The 23,860-nt window shown below is 43.9% G+C and overlaps 1 protein-coding gene across 11 annotated transcripts in view; it reads left to right on the plus strand.

Annotated features, from left to right (window-relative positions):
- kiaa1217 (KIAA1217 ortholog) overlaps positions 1-23,860 on the plus strand; it is a 77,379-nt gene that overhangs the window by 49,432 nt on the left and 4,087 nt on the right. For 6 of the 11 annotated variants that reach the window (XM_077554886.1, XM_077554892.1, XM_077554893.1 and 3 more), the window contains 18 exons: positions 600-789; positions 3,757-3,955; positions 5,133-5,226; positions 9,723-10,450; positions 12,117-12,209; positions 12,546-12,595; positions 14,291-14,460; positions 15,120-15,295; positions 16,368-16,498; positions 16,703-16,850; positions 17,045-17,510; positions 18,189-18,381; positions 18,456-18,727; positions 19,182-19,334; positions 19,540-19,641; positions 20,912-20,992; positions 21,098-22,744; positions 23,251-23,382. In XM_077554886.1, coding sequence (XP_077411012.1) covers positions 600-789; positions 3,757-3,955; positions 5,133-5,226; positions 9,723-10,450; positions 12,117-12,209; positions 12,546-12,595; positions 14,291-14,460; positions 15,120-15,295; positions 16,368-16,498; positions 16,703-16,850; positions 17,045-17,510; positions 18,189-18,381; positions 18,456-18,727; positions 19,182-19,334; positions 19,540-19,641; positions 20,912-20,992; positions 21,098-22,744; positions 23,251-23,382 — 5,025 coding nt within the window. Of the gene's footprint in view, positions 1-568; positions 790-3,756; positions 3,956-5,132; positions 5,227-9,722; positions 10,451-12,116; positions 12,210-12,545; positions 12,596-14,290; positions 14,461-15,119; positions 15,296-16,367; positions 16,499-16,702; positions 16,851-17,044; positions 17,511-18,188; positions 18,382-18,455; positions 18,728-19,181; positions 19,335-19,539; positions 19,642-20,911; positions 20,993-21,097; positions 22,745-23,250; positions 23,383-23,860 lie in introns of all 11 variants that reach the window. The other 5 variants (XM_077554887.1, XM_077554898.1, XM_077554897.1 and 2 more) reach the window with 5 other exon arrangements.

Raw genomic sequence — 23,860 nt, forward strand, 5'->3', positions numbered from 1 at the left:
GTGACGTCATCGCATGCTGTGAAAGGCAGAGTCGAGTGGCATGGCTCGACTGGAGTCAGAAATTCGGATATTAAGTCTGCAATTTTCTGACAAGGGACTTGCTTGACTAAAACTTATGGAAGACTCGACTTGACAGACTCCCGCTATAGATTTGTCTAGTCTCGTGGAAATCTGGAATATAGCTGCTGTTGGCCACAGCTCACATACCGACACTCACGGATTGTTAAATTGCTAAAATTGTGGATAAGAGAATAGAAAGAGACATAACAACTCGGACATTTAACTTCCATCACTTTAAACTCCACTAAGACTGTTAAGCAACATTAACGGCACAGTTTAGCTAACAGATAGCTTGTCAAACATGAACTTAAGCTTCATGTCAGTGTTTTGTTTGGTTGAGAAGATGATATAGTATTACACGTTATGGAGACCGTTTTAGGACCATTAATAAAACTCTTGATTGCTAATGTGTTAACTAACGCAAGTATGGATGACTTGACTTTGTGACTTGCTTCACCAAAAATAATAAGTTGACTCCACTTGCTTGAAATTTGAATTTGTGTTCCAGATCCTTACGTTGCATCTTTTGTTGCTTCCAGAGCAGAAGCCCCAAGCACTGCCCCAGCCCGCAGCCCGGCGTGGACGTAGACCACCTCTCCCTCACCTCCCTGGACTCGCTGGAGGCCATGTCGGAGGTGGACGCCCCTATGGGCTTCACCCGGGGAAGCCGGGTGCGCGCCAGCCTGCCCGTGGTCCGATCCACCAACCAGACCAAAGACCGCTCGCTTGGTAAGTTGCAGATATCAAGCTAACAGCCACTTGTTGACTTTCTGTAGAAAATTTCCGTTGTAATATTTCTTTCCTGGGTCAAAAATGGCAGCTAGCCATTTAGCGGCTACCTTGAGAAGCTAACCTCATAGTCAACATCTTTATGCAGCGCACTCTGTGAAATACATTTCGCCTCACTTAGGTGGGTGTGACAATCAGTGGTACTTTAACTTTTTTTTTTTTACTCTTTTTTTTTTTCACACACGGCCAGAATTAGACTTTTAGCTGAAGCATATTGGGGCTAACTGGTAGCCAATTAGTACAAAAGGCTAACCTAGCTGTTTACATCTTCAGTCAGTGCCTAGCACCAGATGCTAACTTAGCAGTCTACACACAGTTCTCAGCACCAGATGCTAACTTAGCAGTCTGCACACAGTTCTCCCTCTTGTAAGAGTTTTAGATACGCGAGTATTTTTTCTTCTGAGGGCTTTTTGCTATTAACGAATCCATTGGCAAATGGATATCTGTACTACCGCTCCTTGCTTTGTCAAAGTAGGATGGTGACTTTATTTAAACTCCGCAGATGATGACGCAACTAACTAAATGGAACAAGGTGTGAAGTCAACTGTCGCTGGGAACTTGATTGACTGCTTAATTAGGATCCTTGACCTTTTTTAAGAGACTTTTTCAATGTTTTTGGCCCGAATAACGACTTGTGGTGAATGCATGGTTTTGTGCCAGCCTAAAAAAAAAAAAACACACCCTTCTCTGTTTAATCTGAAAACACATACAGGCAAAAATATTTATTCAGTTGACAGTTAAGGTAATTTAGCTTTTGTTTGCCAGTTCAAAACATTAGCAATGCTTACTTGTTCTTTTGCTAGCATAAACACTAGCTAGCTATTTTTATTTTTCCTTCCTTGTTTGTTTGATTTGCAAAACAGGTATAAAATTGACAGAAAAAAACGTTTTTCCTTTTGTACTTTTATATAAAGGAGTTGAGTCAGTACTTCTAGTTTCCAGATATTTTTTTACACTTTTTTTTTTTGCTTGTTAAATCACAACATTAGCAATGCTAACCTGTTGTTTTGCAAGCAAAAAAAAAAGCTAGCTAGCCTTTTTCTTAAAGATAAGAAAAATGGGAAACTATTTTGTTTGTTTCACTTGCAAAACATGTATTGTATGAAATTGACAGTAAAATGTCATTTTTCCTTTTATTTCTTAGCATATTTCACAGTAAAGGAGTTGAAAACTTTCCGCTATTTTGGACTGTAGGATACCTTTATCTCCAAACTTGTGTTTGCTAGGTGACCTAACAACAACTGACTTACCACATAAACAATTTCAATCTACACTTGTAGCCCTTACTATCGCTAAAAAAAAACAATTCTTGTTAACTGGAAAAATAAACAAACTCTGAATATCGACCGATGGTCTAACCTCCTCATAAATCACATTTTAATGGAAAAAATATCTGCCTCAAATAAAAACCAAATATCAAAATTTATAGAAACATGGTCTACGTATATAGAATTTTTTAACCTAATTCTGGTTACTTAATTCTGCCTGTTAGCGAGAGCCACCACATCGTGATAACTTAAATTGATGTTTCTGCATTTGGCAATTTATTATTATATTATATTATTAGTATGGGATTTTTTTTAATAGGTTTTAGGTCAACTAATGAATACATACACATACTCACCCACATAAAAAAAAAAATATATATATATATATATATATAAAAAAAAATATATAAAAAAAAGGAGAGCAATGATGACATGTCAAATCGAATGAACAATACTGAGCTCTTCAGAAAAAAAAAAGGAGTTAAATCAATACTTCTACTTTAATCAGAGTCTATTACACGAATGTCTGTTTTTCTATTTCAGTACAGTGTGTAGCTTGCTTTATCACCTCTGATAGTTGGTGAGTACTTGTTGGTGCTCTACATCAGGACAAAGTGTTTGGGAGGCCGCAAAGGCGGGCATTGGGGGGGGGGGGGGGGGGGGCAGTTATGGCGTGACGAGGGGTGGAGTGAAACAGGGCTTTACTGCTTCGTCCCGCCCTCGGTGACACACACACACACACACACAAAGCGGTCATCCCAAAAAAGTCTGCGCTACTTCTGCTGTTAGAAAGAAAATGTGAGTATGGAGTTGTTGTTTTTTTTTGTTGTGTTTTTTCGCGATTCTTCACTTGAAACTTGCGGAGGGATGGGGGGAGCGTTGTAAAGACGCAAGGCCATTTGTTGGGGAAGCCGGCCGGCCATTTGCCGTTTGTCCGCCGGTCACAAGCGGACTCCATTCACCTTTGTCGTCGGCGCATATTCATACGCGCTTGGCTCAATGGCACCCTTGTCACGTCACACATCTGGATGCCGAGTGCTTAACAGAGCAGCTCTCACGGGGGGGGGGGGAAGTTGTTAGCCACCAGGAATAGGAATCGGAATCTCACCCGACATCTGGTAGCTTTTACCAGCGCGCTGCTTTTATCAAGTCACACCAAGTAAAAGCACGCTTTGTTTGTGGTCATCTGATAGAAAGTCCGCAACCCTGCGACAAGTCAAGAAATACGATACCGCGGCCAAATCAGAGAGTTTCGTGCTTCTTCTTTTCATCACAGACAATCAGTACAGAATCTTCAATAGACATTTTGTTTTTCGGGGAGCTATTGTTTGTACAAGTGCTGCGTGGGCGTGTCCAGACATTCTGCGGCGCACATCTGTTTTTTTTCCCAAAATCACAGCTCACGCAACACACAGCCGGTTCAGTTGGGAGACTCGCCGTCTGGTGCGCATGGGGAGCAGGCGGCGTCAATTAACAACTGATAGCAGAGGTTCTATGCAAGTATTGAAAAGATTGGAATTCATTTAAAGCATTTCTAGATTAGGAAAATAAACAGCTTCAAGCCAGCACTTGGGAAACTCTTTTGAAGAAACGTTCAATGTCCCGACGCCGATTGATTTTGCCGTCTCGCCCCCCTCAGGCGTGCTGTACCTGCAGTACGGGGACGAAACTAAGCAGATCCGCATGCCCAACGAGATCACCAGCATCGACACGGTCCGAGCCTTGTTCGTCGGCGCCTTCCCGCAGATGCTCACCATGAAGATGTTGGAGTCGCCCAGCGTGGCCGTCTACGTCAAGGACGACATGAGGAACGTGTACTACGAGCTTAGCGATGTCAGGTAATGTCTCGGTTCAGGGTCAAGGTTCGGTTCACATAGAGGGACAAAATGCAAACATAAACTTTAATTGGCCAATATTGACTTTTTTTTTTCCTGAATTTTTCCAATGTTTATTATTTGATTTTTTACTATACATTAACACATTACAACATAAGACAAAGATAACGGCATTCAAACATTCCCCCTCCCCAAATGTTCTCTCTTGTAAAATGAAACAAAGCAATGCAAAACAGTTCAATCTTCCCGTTGTAATTTCATATCTTTATTCTGGTATTTTTGGCTACTCGGCTCTCACTTGGGGGTTGAGAGCGGACGCCTCTTGGAGCGCTGCAGTTAGCCTAGCTCTGCGCTAATCGCTAACACCGGCGCTAGCGAGTGCGTCCTGTCAAAGCAGGGAAGCGGTGGAAGTGCTAGATAGTCTATTTTATTTATTTATTTTTTTTTTTACATAGTCCAAATGGCTCTTCCATTCGAATATTTTGCCCCTTAAACATTTGTGTATTTTAGCTCCAGTGCAGTACAGTGCATTTCTATTGGCTAATTTTGACGTGGACGTTTCTGCTGTGTCGCGACTGGAATTCCAAATAAGAGCTGGTTGTTAAAAAAAAATGAGTCAACGCGATATTAACGCGAACATTTTAACACCCTTAATATATCTATAAAGATATTTAACATGTTTATTTTATTATTTACAATGAATCAATTAGAATAAAGAATAAATACTGTACATTTAATAAACTCATTTTAGTTTGGGGAAAAAGCAAATATGACATATCTCGATGAAATAAATGTGAGCACCCCTTGTTTACTATATGTAAGCAGACATTTTGTTATCTAGTGCAATAAATGATAAGCAGCTCCGCCTCCAATGCGATGTGTACTTTGGGCTCAACTCATCTGTCAGGGCTGTAAAATGGGCTTCGCGCTTGCTGGAGTTTGGCACAAGCGTCCTTCGCCTCATAGCGCCGGTCGGGCGTGGATTTTAAAACAACATGGAGCGCAACAGCAGATTTTTGCCCAACGCGGAACGTAACGCCAGATATTCGGCGCCCGTGTCAGGATACGTGCCGCTGACCGGGCTAGTCAGGAGAAGGAACTGGCTGACGCCGCGCCGGCCGTATTCCGACGGCGACACTTGGGCCGCCTACTTACCTTTGGCGGCCTCTTCCCCGCACAGGAGCATCACGGCCCACTCCTGCCTGAAGGTCTACCACAAGGACCCGGCGCAGGCCTTCAGCCACGGGCTTCGGCCGGCCAATGGCGACACCAGGGTGAGTACACAGCTGTATTTGTGTTATTAATGAATTAATTTTTTTTAGCTCTCTTTGCTATTGGATGTCTGATTTTGACTCCATGCAATGATTGTTTTCAAATGTTCTATAAATAAAGTTGAGTGGAGTTGTTTGTTGTTTTGGATGGCATTTTAATTCATTTCAATGGGGAAATGTACAAAACGGTCGCAGGTCAATTTCTTGTGGTCGCAGGTCGCTGTACTTCATTCCTCTCATGCCACCAATTGACAAATTTGACAACTTGATGATGAAAATATCTTTAAAATGATATGGAAAACGTTGCTTTTACTTTTGTCTTTACGGGTGTTCACTGCTCTCTCACTCTGGGCTCGTAGCGGCTTTGCCGTCGGTCGCCATGGTAACAGAACTTGCACTTCAACATTGAGCAGAACCAACCCCCCCAAAATGTCAGTAATTTCAGTGTTACAAGTGGATTTAAACTGCCTTGTTATTCCGCACCTTAAAATTTCAGAGACCTTTTACAGTCGTAAAGGCCTCCTGGGTACTTTTTTAAATTGTGAAAAGAACTGTTTTAAATTCTCCTCTCTGTTTTTGGAAGAGACAGTAATGGCTACGTAAACGCCAGGCAGGGAAGCTTGTAAACAACACTTTGTTATCTCCGCCCCCCCCACCGCAAGATCGCCGTCACGATTAGCGCTGTCACTGTTTAACCCGGCTGCACTTGACACAGATACAAAGGTTTACGTGTGGATGAGGCGTGTACAGGATGCGTGTCAACGCATTGCGTCATTTAGAGGTATTATTATATTATACGTTAGAACAACTGAGGCGGGTGGGACAAGTGGAGATGGCATCCCGTGCGTTTAAGAGCTCACTGGAAAGTTGAAGAGAAGTCCTAATTCGAACCAAATGTTCTCGGCGAGGCCTGTCATTTGCCAAGCGCTGATGTTTGTGTGCTTATTCGACAAGCTGTTTTCTGTGATCTCCAAGCTGCGAGAGATTTATACTTATTGTGCAGCGAGGTAGCCAAACACAGCTCTTACTATATATGGAATCGTACATGTGAAGGAAATTCCTTGGGTGCGTTTTTTTTTTTTTTGGACATTGATTGCTGTGTTGTAAAGATGGCAGAAGTGCTCACCTTGTATACTTAAGGGGGTACGGATACTTTTGTAAATACAAGTTTTGCAAAATACAAGCCACTACTTTTTTACAATTTTGCAGTAATCGATTATTTTGCAGTAATCGATTATTTTCAGAATCGAATATTCTACTGATTACCCCATTGATTAAATGAGTGATCAAAACAGAATAGAGTTTGCAATATTAAACAAAATATCATGGCATTGGAGATCACATTCTATTGTCGTATCTACGCCTGAGCGTCAATGGCTTAAAAGGCGGCGCCGTGGCTGGTGAGTGACGTGGGCGCCAGCGAATGAGATTGTAAAGATAACGTGTTTGCGACTGAAAGTGCATCGGCAGCCGCTTAATACTGTCGTGGTAAAGTATCAGTTTATAGAACCCCCCCCCCCCCAAAAAAAAATTATTTTTTAAACAGTACACAGTCAGCAAGCTAACTGAATGGTGTTGCTAAGTGAATGTTCACAAAGTGCTCATTAGCCAAACATGCCACCTTGTCAACAAGCTCACAGATCAAGTACAGTAACAAAGTATTTGTACTCTGTTACTTCCCTCCACTGCAACTTAAAAGGCTTCGGATGCCGATGCGGGCGTCGCACCCTCTGAATTGTGCCGTCCCCTTTTGTCAATCTGATGAGAAACGAAGAAGAAAAGAAAAGAGAGAAACGATACCTGAAGCCCAAGTGAACTTTGCATGAGGCTTTGACTTCCTATGAATCAGGCCTCATGTGAACAATAGCTTGTTTGTTTGTCAGGAAGAGTGTTGACTTTGTACGGCGACAACGGTTATGTAACTTATTTTGCTTAGCACAATTTTTTAAAAATGCCGGAAATTTCGGGCAAGAATTTTTCATGTTAATCGCTGTTTGATTTTATTTTTTTTTTCACCTGACATCTGTTGGGGAATGTAACAAAGCATACGTTCTTTCTTACCATTAAATTAATTTTTCAGTTAGCTCTATTGACTTTTTGGGAGACTTTTTGCTTTTAGTCCTTACATTGTAAAAAATGGGCTAGAGAAATTTTTTTTCAATACCTCAGCTCCAAGAATGATTTGTGGCTGACTTTATTTTTCATTTTGTCATCATTGGCGAATTATAATTTATTTGTTAATCAGATCACAATGTTAGCAAATCTATGGGAACAAATTGTTTTGAGAGCATTAAAGCCTTAATTGCATTTTTTTGTCATTTAACTCATTCACTGCCATGAATTCATTAAAAAAAAAGATTATTAAGAATTAGGGGCGACAGGCGATTAATCGCATGACTTCCCTAGTTAACTTACGATTAATCACAAATTCTATATCTGTTCCAAATGTACAATAAAAAAAAATCTAGGTTTTCATACTCTTGTTAACAAAAGTGGAAAACAATGTTAAGCTAATAGAAATAGTTCAAATGAATTTTTGACGTCTATAGCCGTCAATGGCAATGAATAAATAAAAAGAAAAAAAGGAAAACATTGTTAAAAATTTGGGGCGTCAGGCGATTAAAATTTGTGATCATAATTAATCGCATTACTTCACTAGTTAACTCACAATTAATCACAAATTTTATATCTGTTCTAAATGTACAGTAAAAAAATTCAAGGTTTTCCTACTCTTGTTAACAAAAGTGGAAAAAATGTTAATCTAATAGAAATAGTTCAAATGAATTTTTAACGTCTATAGTCATCCATGGCAGTGAATGAGTTAAATATGAAGTACGTTTTTTCCACACATAACTTATTTTACCTGGCTCAGGACACTTATAAAAGTCCCTCAAGACCCCCCCCCCATCCCCCCCCCCCCCCCACACACACACACACACAACCATTAATCGACCTCCTTTTTTCTCTACCGGCCCGAGCGCGAGGTTCGATTTATTGCCATGTTGCAGGTTATCACACCTCAGTACGGGCGGTCCAGATTAGCTGACAGCTGAAATGTTGTCGCAGATTAACCTCTCAGGCTGCGGTGTTATTGCTTCGCCGGGGCCCGCGTGCGCGAGCGAGCGAGCGAGCGAGCGTGTACCCGGCCGGTCGGACCTTTGCCAGCGTGTCTGGAAAATGTGCTGACAACAGCGCTTTTGTTGTAAAAAAGCAACAGTGTAAAAATGAGCTCGGCGAATGTTTTTGTTTCAAGGGCAGTTTCCAGAAATACTGGATTTATGCGGGACAAAGCCGGAGTGGCACTCGGGGACGCCAGCAAGGCATAATGATGAGATTTTGGATCAGCACCAACTTTTGCACCTTCATAAAAATCAAGACGACGGCACATAGCTGAATTCTGTTGATAAGAAACATGTGTTCTTCAATAAAATGAAAAAAATAAGCTCTCAAGTGGATTTTTTTTTTTTTTAATATTCTGTAGCTTTTGCATTTTCCAGACTTGTAACAAATGCGGTGTTTCCCAACCTTCATTGAGCCAAGGCACTTATTATTATACAATAGTAAAATATAACAGCATTCGAACAATGTAAATGGTTTATTATATAGGGCAATAATGATGATCTCATCTCAGTTGACTTACAAATGTACTTAGTGTGAAATCTGGGCCTGTTTAGTTAAACACAAAGATATTAAAGTGGCGTCTTGAGATGCAAGTTGAATTTATTCTGTGGCCACACTCCTATCGCAAAACATTTTTTTTTATCATCTTTCACCATTGAAATGAATCTACCGTAAATGCCATTATTCTGTTCCAGCCTTTCAAAAAGCCCAAACAAAAATATTTGTTAGGCGTTTTTAATGAGAAAAACACGATATATATATATCATATATTAATGTATAAAAACATACAATAATGGCATGATTAAATATAATGGACTTCTTTTTTTTTTGCTTCAATTTAATCGAACACTCCCTCTGGAATAAATTGCATTGTCATATGATGACTCTGATAAAACAAATGTGCCTGGGAGGTGATTCTCTTCACATTGCGCTTTTTGGCAACTTACTGTATTCGATACTTATTTCAATATATTATAAAGTGGATTTGGTTCGATTCGATACACTGACATATATCTAAAAACAGTCAAAAGTAACCCAATTATGGATCAAAAATTGACCAATCCACTTTATGGGGTTATTTGACCCAACTTCCTGGGTTGTTTTACACTAAAAGACCCATTTTTTGACCCATAGTTAGTTTTTTGAGTATATTTTAAATCAAAACCGATTTTCCCATTCAAACAGTTTTTTCTTCAACCTGTGTTGTTGCCGCTACGACAGAGATTCATGTAGCACACGTTTGTTTATTTGTGCCCTGTAATTGGCTGCCAACCAGTCCAGGGTGTACCCGGCCCCTCTCGCCCCAACTCAGCCAGGATTGGCTCCGCGACCCCAAAAAAGAACGATCGGTGACAGAATTTCCGATATTTCTTCTGCAGGTGCACAGCGACATGGTGAATCCTCTGCGGCAGCCCCCCGCGGGTCCGCCAGCGCACCACCCATTACAGGGGCCGCTCCCGCCGTCGCCATCCCCGCACTCCCCGTCCCGGATCCCGTTCAGCCCGCGGCAGGCCTCCCTGCCCGGTAACGGCACCGTGCCCAGAGAGCGGCTGTCCACCGCCCCGGCCCGCTCCAACTCGCCCTGCCCCAGCGCCATTCTGGAGAGGCGCGACGTCAAGCCTGACAGCGACATGGGCGGGAAGGGTCACAGTCTCACCAGGGCGAACGAGGGCTTGTACGCCGACCCGTACCTCCTCCAGGAGGGACGCATGGGCATGGCGATGGCCCACGGGCCGCACCCCAACCCCGGGCACGACGGCGGTCCGGACCTGGGCTTCCACCGGGCGTCCATCCGCTCCACCAGCTCTTACAGCGGGCCCAGCCCCACGGACTCCATCGACCACCCTTCCGTCTACAGGCAGAAGTCAAGAAACAGCCAACTGCCCACGCTGGGCTCCAAGACCCCGCCGCCGTCCCCTCACCGGATGGCCGACGTGCGTCTGGTCGACATCCACGGCGGCGTGCCCATGGAGAGGAGCTCTTCGGTGCGGCAGTCCTACCGGAAAGAGGACGTGGCGGCGACCAAGCCCAGGAACAACATGGCGCCCTCGGACCTCCAGGGCCACCTTCAAGGGCCCGCCCCGGCCCCGAGGGACGTTCACACACGGTAAACCTCGGCGTGGAGAGAATGGGAATGACTAGAGTGCATCAGAGCATGAGCTAACTAACTCTGCATCCCAGTTTCAAGCTAACCGACGTGTCTTACTTCTCCGAGCACCAGATGGGCCGGTTGCAACCCGACAAATACACCAGAGCATCAATTTGGTTTGGGTGGGGGGGGGAGTTTACGTCAAACTCTGCTAGACTTAATTTAGCCTCTGCGAGACTTGAAATAGACTTGAAGTCGATGACATCACAAGTCTTGCCGACATAGATTTGAAAATCGACAAGACAGTGCAGGGACTGGTTTGAGACAATGCGATTGTAAATGAGGACAGTTAACGAACCCAAGTACAGACAAATATTGAGTGCAAATGGCTAAAGTACGAATATGCGTTGTGACTGAGCGAGATTGTAGAACTCGACTCATGACTTGCTTAACCCTGGAGAACCCAAGAACCCTTTTCTTCTTTGGAAAATTATGAATTATACATTAAATGACTGCTATAAGTTCACTGAACACCAAAATATAGTTTTTTTCAATTAGGGGATCAATTTATTAATTAATTTAGGATTAGGGCGAAATTTGACCCTTTGGGTTTTGAAATGAATGGCGGGTGACCAGGGGTCGAAATCCCCCATAGGAAATGAATGGCGGGTGACCAGGGGTCGAAATCCCCCATAGGAAATGAATGGGGCCCAGATTTAAGGGTATCATTTCGAAAAATCAGAATAACAAAAACTGTCAGTAAACTATTTAGAATTTAAGAAAATAATCAATCAAATACACAGCTACATTGAGCAAAATAATTTAATAAGTTTTATTTGTTGCATTTTAGCCATCTTGTCACCACCACTCTGGCTCATGTAAGTGCAATATTCATCCACTAGATGGCCCCATGCAGGGGTCAGAAGTGGCGCTCTGGACTTTTGAAGTTAAATTTGTAAAAAAAAAAAAAGAAGAAAAAAAAGGTCTTTGTTATTTGAGTAGCAGAATTTCGAGGGGCCAAATTTGACCCCGTGGGTTCTCCAGGGTTAAACCAAGTCATGAGTTGAGACCTCTTTTTTGACTTGTGTGTCTGCGACTTACTCCGACTTCAGGTGTACACGAGCAGTTCTACTTTTCTGACCATTGTTTTCACAATCTCCGTCCTGATTCCGGAGAGGATTATTATCAAGACAAATCTGACAGGACAAATATGAGAAGCCCGCTGAAAGTTTTCGCACCCGGATTCTCTCACTGGAGTGAAAGCGAGGGATTTACTTGTGGTATGTTCCTACCTCGTAAAACCAAAGAAAACAAAGCTAAAGGGGGGGTTGAAATAACTAAGCAGCCCCATGCATTAGGCCGGACCACCTGTACGATTCCCGACCAAACACACAGTTAAGAAATGTCGAGGGAGTCTGGAAAAAGATTGGAGGAATTTGGACGGGAAGGTATTAACTTTCCAAATAAACATGGCCTAATCCAACGTTTGCTCTCGGTCTTAAGTTGTTGGACAAAGGAAGACGACCCGCCGTCTTTCCGTAGCTCAAAATGGTTTGCGGGGGGGGTTGGGGTGGTGGGGTGGGGGGCATCCATTGTCGCTCCGGACCCGAATCACAGTAACATTCCCGCCAACGTGACCAGGCCTCTAAGCGCTGAAATTAGAATTTTCTGATGTCTTCTGCAGAGAGCGAATGATGGCAATGGAGCAACAGATTGCCAGCTTGACTGGTCTTGTTCAGCATGCGCTTTTAAAAGGGCCAGACAAGGAGCCGCAAAGGTAAGACCACCACAGTATAGGACGCAGACAGGCATCGGGGCACAAAAATACGATTCATTTGAAATCCTTTTCAAACGGTTTCTCTTACTTCTTCTGTGGAGTCCTTTTTTTTTTTTTTTTTACTTTTTTTTTACGTTTACTTGTCATGTAAGTCCCAAAAGATGATAACGTCATTAACATCATTTTAACCTGAGTTTGTTGGACTATTCCCATCATCCTTGGTCGTGCCACGTCCTCACTAACCCTATAACCGGAGTGCCTTCAAAATGCTTGCAAAATGTCTCGGCTTAAAAATCCCTGACGAGTGTCTTTTTTTTTTTTTTTTTGCGGCCGCAGTGAGAGACCCTCGAAGACGTCGTCTCCGGCCCACAGCGCGCACAGCTCAAGTGAGTATAATTTCCTGTTTAAGATTTTATTTTATTTTTTATTATATAAACTGATTATGATCCAGTTTCGGGTTGTCCTGATGCAACTTTTTCACTTCTGATATGATACCTCATTCACTGCCATTGACGGCTATTGACGTCAAAAAATTATTTGAACTATTTATGATTAATCGTGAGTTAACTATTGAAGTCATGCGATTAATTACAATTAAACATTTTAAATCGCCTGATGCAATTTAGAAAAAGAAAAGATTATTGTAAAATTTGGACCGTCAGGCGATTACAATTTTTAATCGTAATTAATCACAAATTTTATATCCTTTCTAAATGTACAAAAAAAAAAATTAGGTTTTCATACTCTTGTTAACAAAAGTGGAAAAAAAAATGTTAAACTAATAGAAATTGTCAATGGCAGTGAATGAGATACCGATATCGATCCGCGGGAATGATACAGACTTTTATTTATTCTTTAGTATGAAATGTTACAAGAGACTTGATCAAGTGATACACTTCAAACAAAGAACAATAGGCAGCACAACTAGGTATGAGAACATATGACCCATTTATTCCAAACAGGAGTCTGGAATGGATGTGAGCGCTAATGTCGGAGATTTGGGATGTAGACCAGTATAATGTGATACTGTTATTTTTGGCTGATATTGGACTAATATCAATATCGGATAAAGACACCCCTAATTCGATGACTGGTTTTGTCCATAACTTGTCAGAAAACAGGCAAAAATGTTGATCATTGTTTTCCAAAGTAAAAGCAGCTTTCATGTTGGATTACAGAAATCAGGCAGTAATGGCTCTAAATGATTATCTAAATAGCTGTCGATTAATTTGATAATTGATAAGGTGTTAAAAATGTCTGCTCCTAACGTATCCAAAGGCTTTGGTTTGACTTTTTTTTTTTAGGGCGTGTGTTTGGCTTAAACTGGTTGCAGAATGCGAGACAACAGCGATGACGTGACTTGACAATCGAGCTCAAGCCCGGCCCGTGCGTAAAATCCGCAACTGGTCCCGTCACCTCCGAGACGGCGCGGCGGTCCCCTTCGCTAAACAGCGGCTGAACTTTAGTCGACACTCGTCGCGCTTGTGTACATTATAACCTGCGCTTCGAGTCGGGGCGGCTGTCAGTCAGCTCGGCAGATAAAGCAGGCGTCACTTGAGGCTTTTGCGGAGTCGTCATTTTTACGAACGCACGCGGTAACACTTCCCGAACCACTCGTGTTGCCTCTGGGCAGGGAGATAACATTGTTTTATGGTGCTCATTAATGTAGCTTTTTTTTTTTTTTTCTTCTTCTTTTTTAATAAATGAATGCCTTATTGTTGGAGCACATTTTGGGTAGTAGAGTTATTTTGTGTGCAGAAAACAGGTCGCAGTGTTATTGTTGTGTGTTGAGATTGCAACATAGGCCAAAAGTGGTATTTATTTTGCTAATTTTCCACACATTTGCCAACTTCCCTAATTGGTAGAGCTACGACACTCGTACCCACAAAAAAGTTAGGGAAGGTTCAACTTTTGGGTGAAATTTCAGGATGAACCTAACATGCACTACAACTTACTGTTCTCTGACAAGGAGATGAACAGGAAAATTCACAATAGGTGTTTGATCCTGTAGTTAAGTTGAGTTAAGCCTGAAGTGTCCTTAGTCATTTCTTTTTTTGATTTTGTGAATTTCCCCGGTTCAGGTGGCTCACCGGTTTTGGGGCCCAAGTGCAGCAACACTCCCACCGCCACAGCGGCTGCGGCAGCACCGCAAGACAAGCAGGGCCAGATTCCTCTCAAAGCCAACCTGCTGCAGTTCAGGAAGAACGTGTCGGACCTCAGGATGCAACTGCATCAGATGAGGCAGCTGCAGGTAGAGAGCCGTTGCTTGCAATTCATTTCATCACGTTTTTTTTTTTTCAAGCTCTTACATTGAGAGGAATTTGTGTTTTATTGTGAGTTCAAAACTTGAATTCCTTTAGCAGTACTTGTTTAAATTTCATGGTATCTGTAGGGATTGGCCAAAATTAGGATCCTTCAAAATCTCTATACTTGGAGTAAATCGTCCTTTGAAAATGGCAGACTTTGTGTCTTTTTAGGGCATCTCTCTTTTTTGTGGATACCAAATGTAATGTTTCTCAAAATAAACAAACAGGCTTCGGGGGCTGAATTTTCTTTGAAAATAACTCAAATTGATGTTTAGTTTAATGCCAGCAAGCAATACAAAAATAATTCATAGACATGCTAATGAACAACAATGGTGCCACAGAGTGGTCTTCTTTATCCTCTGCAAAGAACGACTACGATACAGTCATCAGCTATATATCCATATACTGTATCTGTGTTATACTGCCCCCAGGTGGCTAAGTTGCTCACACCAGAAGGCAAAACCGTTTAGTTCTTGTCATTCAATTTCATTTTGTCGTGACAGTATGTTTTTATAAAGTACTGTGTATGAAAACTGAATTAAAAAAAATAAATAAAAAATTCGCCCCCACCATCTGCTTTATCCGTTTAAAATTCCCATTTCAGCTCCAGAACCAGGAGGTCATGCGAGTGCAGCTGAAGCGGGCCGAGCAAGAGATCGGCGCTAAACTAGCGGAGGTCATGCGGCATGTGGAGGACCCCGTTCAAAAGCAGAGGGTTCTGGTGGAAGAAGACCGACAGAAGTACTTGGGCCTGGAGGAGCGTGTGCTGACGCAGCTCGGGTGAGGAGGGCCACCTGGTACCTTTGAATCGCTAACTTCGAACCAACCCGTGTGCGTGGAGCTCATTTTGTGCACACGCCCGTGTTGTTGAGATGTGCAGCAAATTTCCGCAAGGCTTGATTTATGTCAAGGCGACGCCCCCCCCATTTAAGGACGCAGGTTGGGACAGGCAAGCTATGCTTACCTCTCAGAGTTCTTATTGCGTTATCTTGCTTAGGATAGCTGAATACTCAGCGTTTGGTAGCGCGGTTGGAGGAGTTTTACGGTTGGAATCTCAGCAAATCCAGGTTTATTGTTGCATTGAAATGAATGGAAATGCAATTAATCTGTTGCAGCCTCACCCCAAAGACAGCAAACATTTTAGTCATGTTTTTTTTAGTAGGGTGATAACAGCAAGATCGGTGCTATTTGTTAGCCTGTCTTTGCTGCTCTATGTCGCACGTTAGCTCGTCGATTTTAAAGCAAAAGATATGTGTTTGTTTTAAATACACGAGGCCCAATTCGGTTTGATGTTTAGTTTAACAGTCAATTTCAACAATCATATCCTAGTGCAGCGCCGTACTGGACTTTGGTTGGTTTCCAAGGACACTCACGCACATTCTTTATTGTCTTGTCTGTGCACTTGAGTTGATTTATATGAACGAGGGAAAACACCATGGCACCCTCATGCATGCGATCCAGCATGGCTCACAATGTTATCGCCGCTGCGCTATTTTTCTTTTTTCTTTTTTCTTTTTTTTTTTTACCCCTAGAGGAAGGAAGCCATTCTCTCAAGGGCTGGCTAAGCAGCTTAAAGTTAACGCGGGGGAAAGCACTGCTCTCACAATTTGGCCGTCGCCGTGTAAATATTTGTGGTTTCGCAGGTGAGCTCATAGCCTAAAACAGGTTGAAGCAGTCCGGAAAGTGGAACGCTAATTGTTTGTTTTTTGCCACACTGTAAACAAGATGTTGTGTGTCAGTACAACACAAAGCGTTTGACCGCCTACATTCCCAATTGCACAATCTGCGTGCGTGTGTGTGTGTGTTTTTTTTTCTTCATCTTTTGTTTTGGGGGGGGCGGGTGTTCCTGCAGGGATCTGGAGCAATATGTGGGCACTCTGCAGAATGACTCGTCAGGGACTCACCGAGCGGTGACCCTCAAGGACGTGGAGGAGGGGGCGGTGACTCTGAGGAAGGTGGGAGAGTCTCTGGCAGGGCTTAAAGGTGAGACCGTGCCTAAATGACATCATGAGATGTTAATCTAAATTTTTTTGTTTTGTGTTTTCCTTCAATTCCATGTCCATTATGTTGTTCTTTTTGGTTTGCACGCATTGGCCACCAGGGGGCAGTATAATGCAAAAATCACTCCACAATGTTATGTCAACAGAAATATGCTTTTTTTTTTCTTTCTTTTTTTTTTGGGCCCAGGCGAGTTCCCGGCGCTGCAAACCAGAATGCGCGCCGTGCTCCGTGTGGAGGTGGAAGCTGTCAAGTTTCTCAAGGAGGAGCCTCACAAACTCGACAGCATGCTGAAAAGGGTCAAGAGCCTGACGGACACACTGAGCAGTCTGAGAAGGTGAGTGGGATCGAATGAGCATCAAGTGAGGAGTTACTGGAGCGTGAAAGTGAGAAGTGGAAAACAAAGTGAGCGTATGCAATTTTTTTTCCCATTTTTTCTATGGAATTGAATAATAAGTAACATGTCATCACATGCACAAATCTGCATATTAAATCATCTGCTCAGCCCGTGTGTCTTTATTTGCGTTGCAGATCTGCAAGTGAGAGCAACCAGCGAGTGGCCGATCCTTCTTCTAACATCCCACTGGACCACATCCCATCTCCAGGGGAGACCCCACCAGCATCAGTAGCCCCACCGGAGTCCCAGAGCTCCACCGTTAAATCCGAGGTGAAGCCCTCCTCTCCGGTGGTGATCCATCACGTCCAGAGCTCCCCGGTTCCCGTGCGGCAGTCCCAGCAGTCCGCCAGCTTGTCCGCCACTCAGCCCAGCCCGCCTCACACACCCAGCCCCACTCACTTCAACACGCCCAGTCTGAGCAAGACTCAAGGCCGGGAGTCCCCCAAGGCGATGACGACAGAACCGCCGAGCCTGGCCCACCATAAGAAGTCGCATGGGAGCCCGGTGAACCACGGCAACAGGACCTCCAGCCAGGATCCGGTCATTGGGGAGTTGCAGAATAGTAAGGACAAATGCAAGAGCAGAGCAAAGTCCATAGAGGTACGTGTAGATGTTTTATTTTATTTGAATAAATATCAAGTGAATAAATGGCAGGCAACAACAGAAAGGATTTTTATTTAATACAGTAACATTTTAAAACGGGACAATTTTCATTTTAGTTGAGTATTAGTCAGTTTCTATTTTTATTATCCTATTATGAATACACAATATAAATAAAATGACAATGGCATAACCTTATTTAATTACATTTTAAGACAGAGTCAATGTCCACAGAAATCTAATGTAGGTTTTTTTTTTTTTTAATAAATATCTACTGAATAAATGGCAAATTTTACTCTATTACATTGTAAAACACTGGAATGTTCATAGAAATAAGTCATCATCGAATTATTTTATTTTACTTAATTCTTTGTTTTCATTTTATATTTCATATAAATATTGTAATTAAATAAATATTGTATAATTAATAATAATTAAAAAAAAATCAAAGCAACTGGGCTTGTGTCTTTTAAATTTTATTTTATTTTTTTTAACAGTTTTTACACACAAAAATCAAAGTGTTTTAATTGCTCTCTTTGTTCGCAGGATTATCTTTTTTTTGTGTGTGTGTGTAATACCTGATTTCAAAATTCCAAAACGTATCCTTAATGTTCGACCTTAGCTGAGGTAATTGGAAGGCTACTTTCAACTTGTTCTGTTTTTATTTTTATGGCCTAGGCAGCAGAGAAGGAGTGGGAGGAAAGGAGGCTGAACATGGGTCAGTATGATGAGAAGGAGTTTGAGAAAATCCTCCAGGAGGCAGAGGCCAACATCACCAAGGGCCTTCCCAGTCCCGATGTGGAAAGTAACCCAATGCTGCCCCCTGCTGCCTCCAGAGAGCAAACGAAAATCCCTTCGGATTCCCCGACAGGTCTCTGCAAATAATCAAGTCACAATTCGATGTACGGTGTTCCTCTAGCTCAATTTACTTTTTCCTCATCTTAGAGCCTCAACCTGAGCCTCTGTCGGACAAACCGGCCAAGAGGGTTCCGGAGAAGCTCTCGAAGCCGGTGGTGGAAAAACCTGCCAAACCGGCACCGGATAGACCCTCCAAGACGGCCACGAAACCCGCATCCCTGGATTCTTTCAACAAGCTCGGATCCGGAAAGGCCTCCAAGTGCCCACCGCCGCCGCCTCCGAGGAAGACCTTCGCTAGCTCCGGCATGACCACCACGCGTTCTGGAGAGGTGGTCTACACCAACAGGAAGGACTCTCAGGTGAGTTTTGTAAAAAAAAAAAAAAAAAAAAAATAGGCCTTGTTACCATCGAAAAGGACTCTTTTCCGAATGTCCAATTTTCAGAAGTGGCAAAAGTACTCGCATGCTCGAAATACGGATGCAAAAAAGTAAAGATGCTGAAATGTACTTACAAGTGCTTACATATTACAATACCCATTTTCATTACGTAAAAAGACAAAAAAAAAACAACACTTCTGTGTACATCAAGTCTGTTATTGAGTCAGTTTAACCCCTGGGCGTTATTTGACCATTTTTGGGCTTTTTGTTGGTTCTGACCAAGCCATTTCAAAATAAAATAACGCCCAAGGGGTTAAGCGAGAAGCGGCAGTTAAACAGGCTAAAATCCAGAGAGAGATAGTCACAAAAGTCACAAAAAATACTTCATTACTTCCCACCACTGATTTTTATTTCTTTATTATTATTTTTTTTTTAGGAAGGTGAAGAGGAGGGGCTGCTTCCTGCTGCCCAAATCAAGCCCAACAAAAGCACCCCTCCGGAACCCAAGAAGCCCATCACCCCTCCTCCTATTGTTGCCAGGGAGGAGGAGGAGGATGATAGCGACACTAGGATCATGGCAGAACTCCAGGTGGGTCACACACACACACACACACACACACACACACGACCCCCACACTCCTCTCCTTTCTTTGGGTGATTTGACTTGGGTGTCTGCTTTCCACACTTTGGGTATCGGGTTGCCTTCCTTCCCCACCTCCGAAGTGGCGCTGGCAGCTGATCACAAATCCAATTTTTCCTCAAATTCCTTGTCCCTACAACCTTTTCCGCACCAGGTTTTCCAGAAGTGCACAATTCAGGAAGTAGGGCCGCCGATCCCGGCGGAGCCCACGACTCACATGGAAGCTCAAATAAGAGAGCTAAAAGCGGACATGAAGGTAAAACGCCCCCGCGTGCCGTCGCCAGCTCGCTGCCTGCGCCTCGTAACATTTGCTTGAGCTTGACCAACACTTTTAACCTCCAAGCGACCTGTCACTGCCTCCTCCTCCTCCTCCTCCTCCTCGTCCTTCCTTCTTTGGATTCTGACACTTGAAACATTCTCAGGATTAAGTCTGCATGAACGGAAGCCTCTGGAAGCCGACATGGACAGTTTTCCAACCTTGCTTTTACCAAATCAAATAAAAAAATGTTGCACTTTGTTCCACGATGAGCATTTGTGTGTCTTTATTTGATCATCATCCCCAATTGAGGCAAAAAAAATGTATTAGAGACAAAAACCTATTAGTGCAGACTTGGTTCACTATAGAGGTCCGTGCGGCCCGGCGTGCATGCCTGTCTCACGTCACTTCGCTTTTTCCGTCTCTGCTTAACTTTCCCCAGCTTCACGACTTCCAACTTCCTCACATCATTTTTGTTTGTTTCCAACACTATAAGCCGTATTATAGAAATATTGTATTTTTAGTGTATTTCAAATGAAACTGCTAAAAAAGGATAGGTCGTGATACATAAAAGGACAGGAAATATGGTGGAAAGCGGTTCGACCTTAACCCTGGAGAACCCACAGGGTCAAATTTGGCCCCTATAAATTCTGCTACTCAAATAACAAAGACCTTTTTTTTTTTTTTTTACAAATTTAACTTCTAAAGTCCAGAGTGCCACTTCTGACCCCTGCACGGGGCCATCTAGTGGATGAATATTGCACTTACATGAGCCAGAGTGGTGGTGACAAGATGGCTGCCAACATGCTGTTTTGTTGAGCTGGAAATCAATCCAAACAAAACCATCTTCTCAGCAAACCATCAGATGGTAAAATAGTGTTTTTTTTTGTTAATCTATTTCATATCATGTTGCAGAATGCCTAGGAGTATGTTTTATATATATATTTTGATAAATTAGCAACTCTGAGCTAGTTAAAAAAAGGGTTAAAATTGAAAAACACATATTTTGGTGTTCAGTGAACTTATAGCAGTCATTTAATGTATAATTCATAATTTTCCAAAGAAGAAAAGGGTTCTTGGGTTCTCCAGGGTTTTAACGAGGGTAAGCACAATAGGAAATGGTTAGACGGATTCCAAACGAATCTGAGAAGAAAGATAGAAACTCACTCGAATGCGCCGTAGAAGTGGAGGGAAATTTGTTATTGCAGTTTCTTCACAGATTTAACAAATATGCGGTTACACAGTGATATCATTTCCTAAACTGTCATAGCAGAGCTCAGAGCCAAAATGGGATGAAAAAGATCCAGACACAGACGAAAATGGAAACACTGCAGTCCGGCAAAGCCAAGGGGTACGTACTGTCTCACCTTTGGCGGTACCATCTCGAACCATCCTTCTAAATGTTAGTTCATTTCAAATCCTGGGTTTTTTTTAACAGCAAATGCAAACTTTGCAGGTCATATACTACGTGACTGGAAAGATTCCGAAAGAGCATCCGCCCCATTTCGGAACGGAGGAATCCCACCAACACCGGGAGCCCGCCCAGCCTCCAACACAGGTGTCAAATGTCACTGTTAATGACAATTCTCCAGGCCAGCCACAGGAGCAGGAGCAGCGCCCGCCAAAATCCCCACCGCCGGAATCCCCGCCGCTCAAATCACTCAGGTCACCGCCGCCGCCTATTTCGCCCAAACCTCTCGGAATGGCTGCATTCAAACTGCCCAGGAAGCCCCTGAAACATTCGGAGTCCTTGAAGAAAAGTGCCGAAATGGAAAAGGGGAAGAATCTGAACAGAATCGGCACTGAGAAGAAGAGTCAGCTGGTACTGGAGTCTGTTTCTTCCGTTAAGAATGTCAAACCTGAGGCTGTGACAAACGCGCGACCTAAACGTTCCACTCCGCCGGCACCGCCAATGAGAAGGTCATCAAAAGAGGAGCAGGATCCACATAAATCTAACTTTGAGGAGGATAATGAAGAGGCGAGTCTTAGTCCTGACTTACCAGGAGAAGAGGCCCCGCCTCCCCCGGACAACATTGCCTTCATGATCACTAACACGAAGGTTCAGGCCCTTTCTTGTGGCGAGTACAAGGAACTGGTCAACGCCAAGAAGGGAAACGTCCAGACTGTGACTGTCGGCAAAAATATGGCCAATCCCGACATGCCTCTGGGTAACGGGTTCGACAAAAAGCCCGTTATCATTATTTTCGATGAACCCATGGACATCCGGGCCGCCTACAAGCGCCTCTCCACCGTCTTCGAGTGCGAGGAGGAGCTGGACCGGATGCTAGCGGCCGAGCGCATCGACGAGGAGAGCGAGGAGTCCGACACCGACCGGAGCGTCGGGCTGCAGGCCAAAGCCGGAGCAGCCGAGGGGGTCGTAGGTGAAAAGGTCGCTTCTTCTCAAGCCGCCGGAGACCACGCCAGCTTGTCGTCCTCCTCGTCATCATTAATTTCCGAATCGACGGACGCCGGCGTCTCGAACGGCGATGCCAAGCAGGAGGGCAAGAAGAAGTTCAAGTTCAAATTCCCCAAGAAACAGCTGGCGGCGCTGACCCAAGCCATTCGCACCGGCACCAAATCGGGGAAGAAGACGCTGCAGGTGGTCGTGTACGAGGATGAGGAGGAATCGGACGGAACCTTCAAGCAGCACAAAGAAGCCAAGAGGTTCGAGATCTCGCGCTCAAAATCCCCAGCGGACGCCCTCAAGGCGCCGAGCCCCACTCCGCTAAAAAGGCAGAACTCGGACCCGGTCTGCAGGACTAACGAGATCCGTAACAGCACCTACAAGACACTGGACAGCTTAGAACAGACCATCAAGCAGCTGGAGACCACCATTAACGAGATCGGACCCGTCTCCCCCGAGGAGCCCATTTACGCCGAGGTGAAAAAGAAAGAGAACGGGAAAGTCCCCGAGCCGGTCGGGCTGAAGAGGTCCGCGTCGCTCCCGACCTCCAAGGGGTCCGCAGTTAAGCTAACCAGCAAAGGTTCCTTCCAGAAGACGAAACCGTCGGTCCTCCCGCGCCCCGTAGTCGTCCCCCCCACCAGCAACACCACCGGCTCCGGCGCCATCAGTGCCCCCGCTGCCCCCACCAACATCCAACAGGTCTCCTCTCTCTAGCTCTTGTCACTCCGCAAAGGCTTTGGGGTCTTTCTCTTTCCGACCGTACCCGTTCGAACGGCAAAAGCATTAATCCACTTGTCGGGCCCTCGGAAATGTTGGAAAAGTCCACCTTGGCTTTCTCTGTCAAAAAAACACACAACACTAAAAAACCCGCTGACGTGGTTTGAGGTGGCATTTTGTCGGGTTCCCGCCTCCTACCTTAACTCCTCCTTCACTCCATTGCTGAAACGTTTTTCAGCGATCCATAATCAAGGCACTTCCATGATGATAAATCTCAATGTGGTTCTGGTTGCATGTTCTACTGTTTAATAAGTTTGAGGTTCAAGATGGGTGCATGGCCTTTTTCACTAGTGTTTTATCGATCATGTTTTTTTTTTTTTTTTCACTGTTTGTGCCTTGATTTCTCACCTCTTCCTATTTGTTGTTGTTCTTTCCCCTCCTTTTGTTTTTATTTGTTGTTTTTTTGTTCCGTTTGGGTCCCCCTGCAGAATACCAGTGTCGCGTCCCCCACTAGTCGGATGCCCGTCCCTTTGTCCGCCAAGTCCAGGCAGTCTCCGGCTACTACTGACAAAGCAGCAAAACAGCAAAAACTGCAGGACGCCCAAAGGCAGTTCCGACAGGTAGTTTTACTGTAGGGCCTTAACACCCGTACCCGCTCGAGGACGATGGTTTATTCGGGGAGCGGCATGCAAACTAAAGCGGTGGGGGGGGGGGGGGGGGGACCAAAGTTGTTTCCGTTGTGGATCTGTTGATGTTTTCGGCTTTGACAGGAAGGCATGATCGACTCTTGACTGTTACCCCATAACATCACTTTGACCGTATGCTCTCTGCATGTCCACACTGCTCATGGTTTTTCGCTGTGTTGGTGACTAAACCTCAAAACTGGAATGAATGGCCGACAAAGAAAAGCGGAAACACATCTGCAAAAAAAATCATCACGGCATCTCCAGTTCCCACCACAGCTGAGTTCCTTAACAGTGTTGCCCGACCCCCCTTCCCCCCCACCGTCAACTCCCACTTTATCCCAACCAGGACGCTTATATTTCACACCTCTCGCACCCTTCTCGCCGCACACCTCTGAGCAAAACCCCAAACAAC

The sequence above is a fragment of the Vanacampus margaritifer genome, chromosome 20 (assembly GCF_051991255.1).
Source record: "Vanacampus margaritifer isolate UIUO_Vmar chromosome 20, RoL_Vmar_1.0, whole genome shotgun sequence".
NCBI classification, from domain to species: Eukaryota; Metazoa; Chordata; class Actinopteri; order Syngnathiformes; family Syngnathidae; genus Vanacampus; species Vanacampus margaritifer.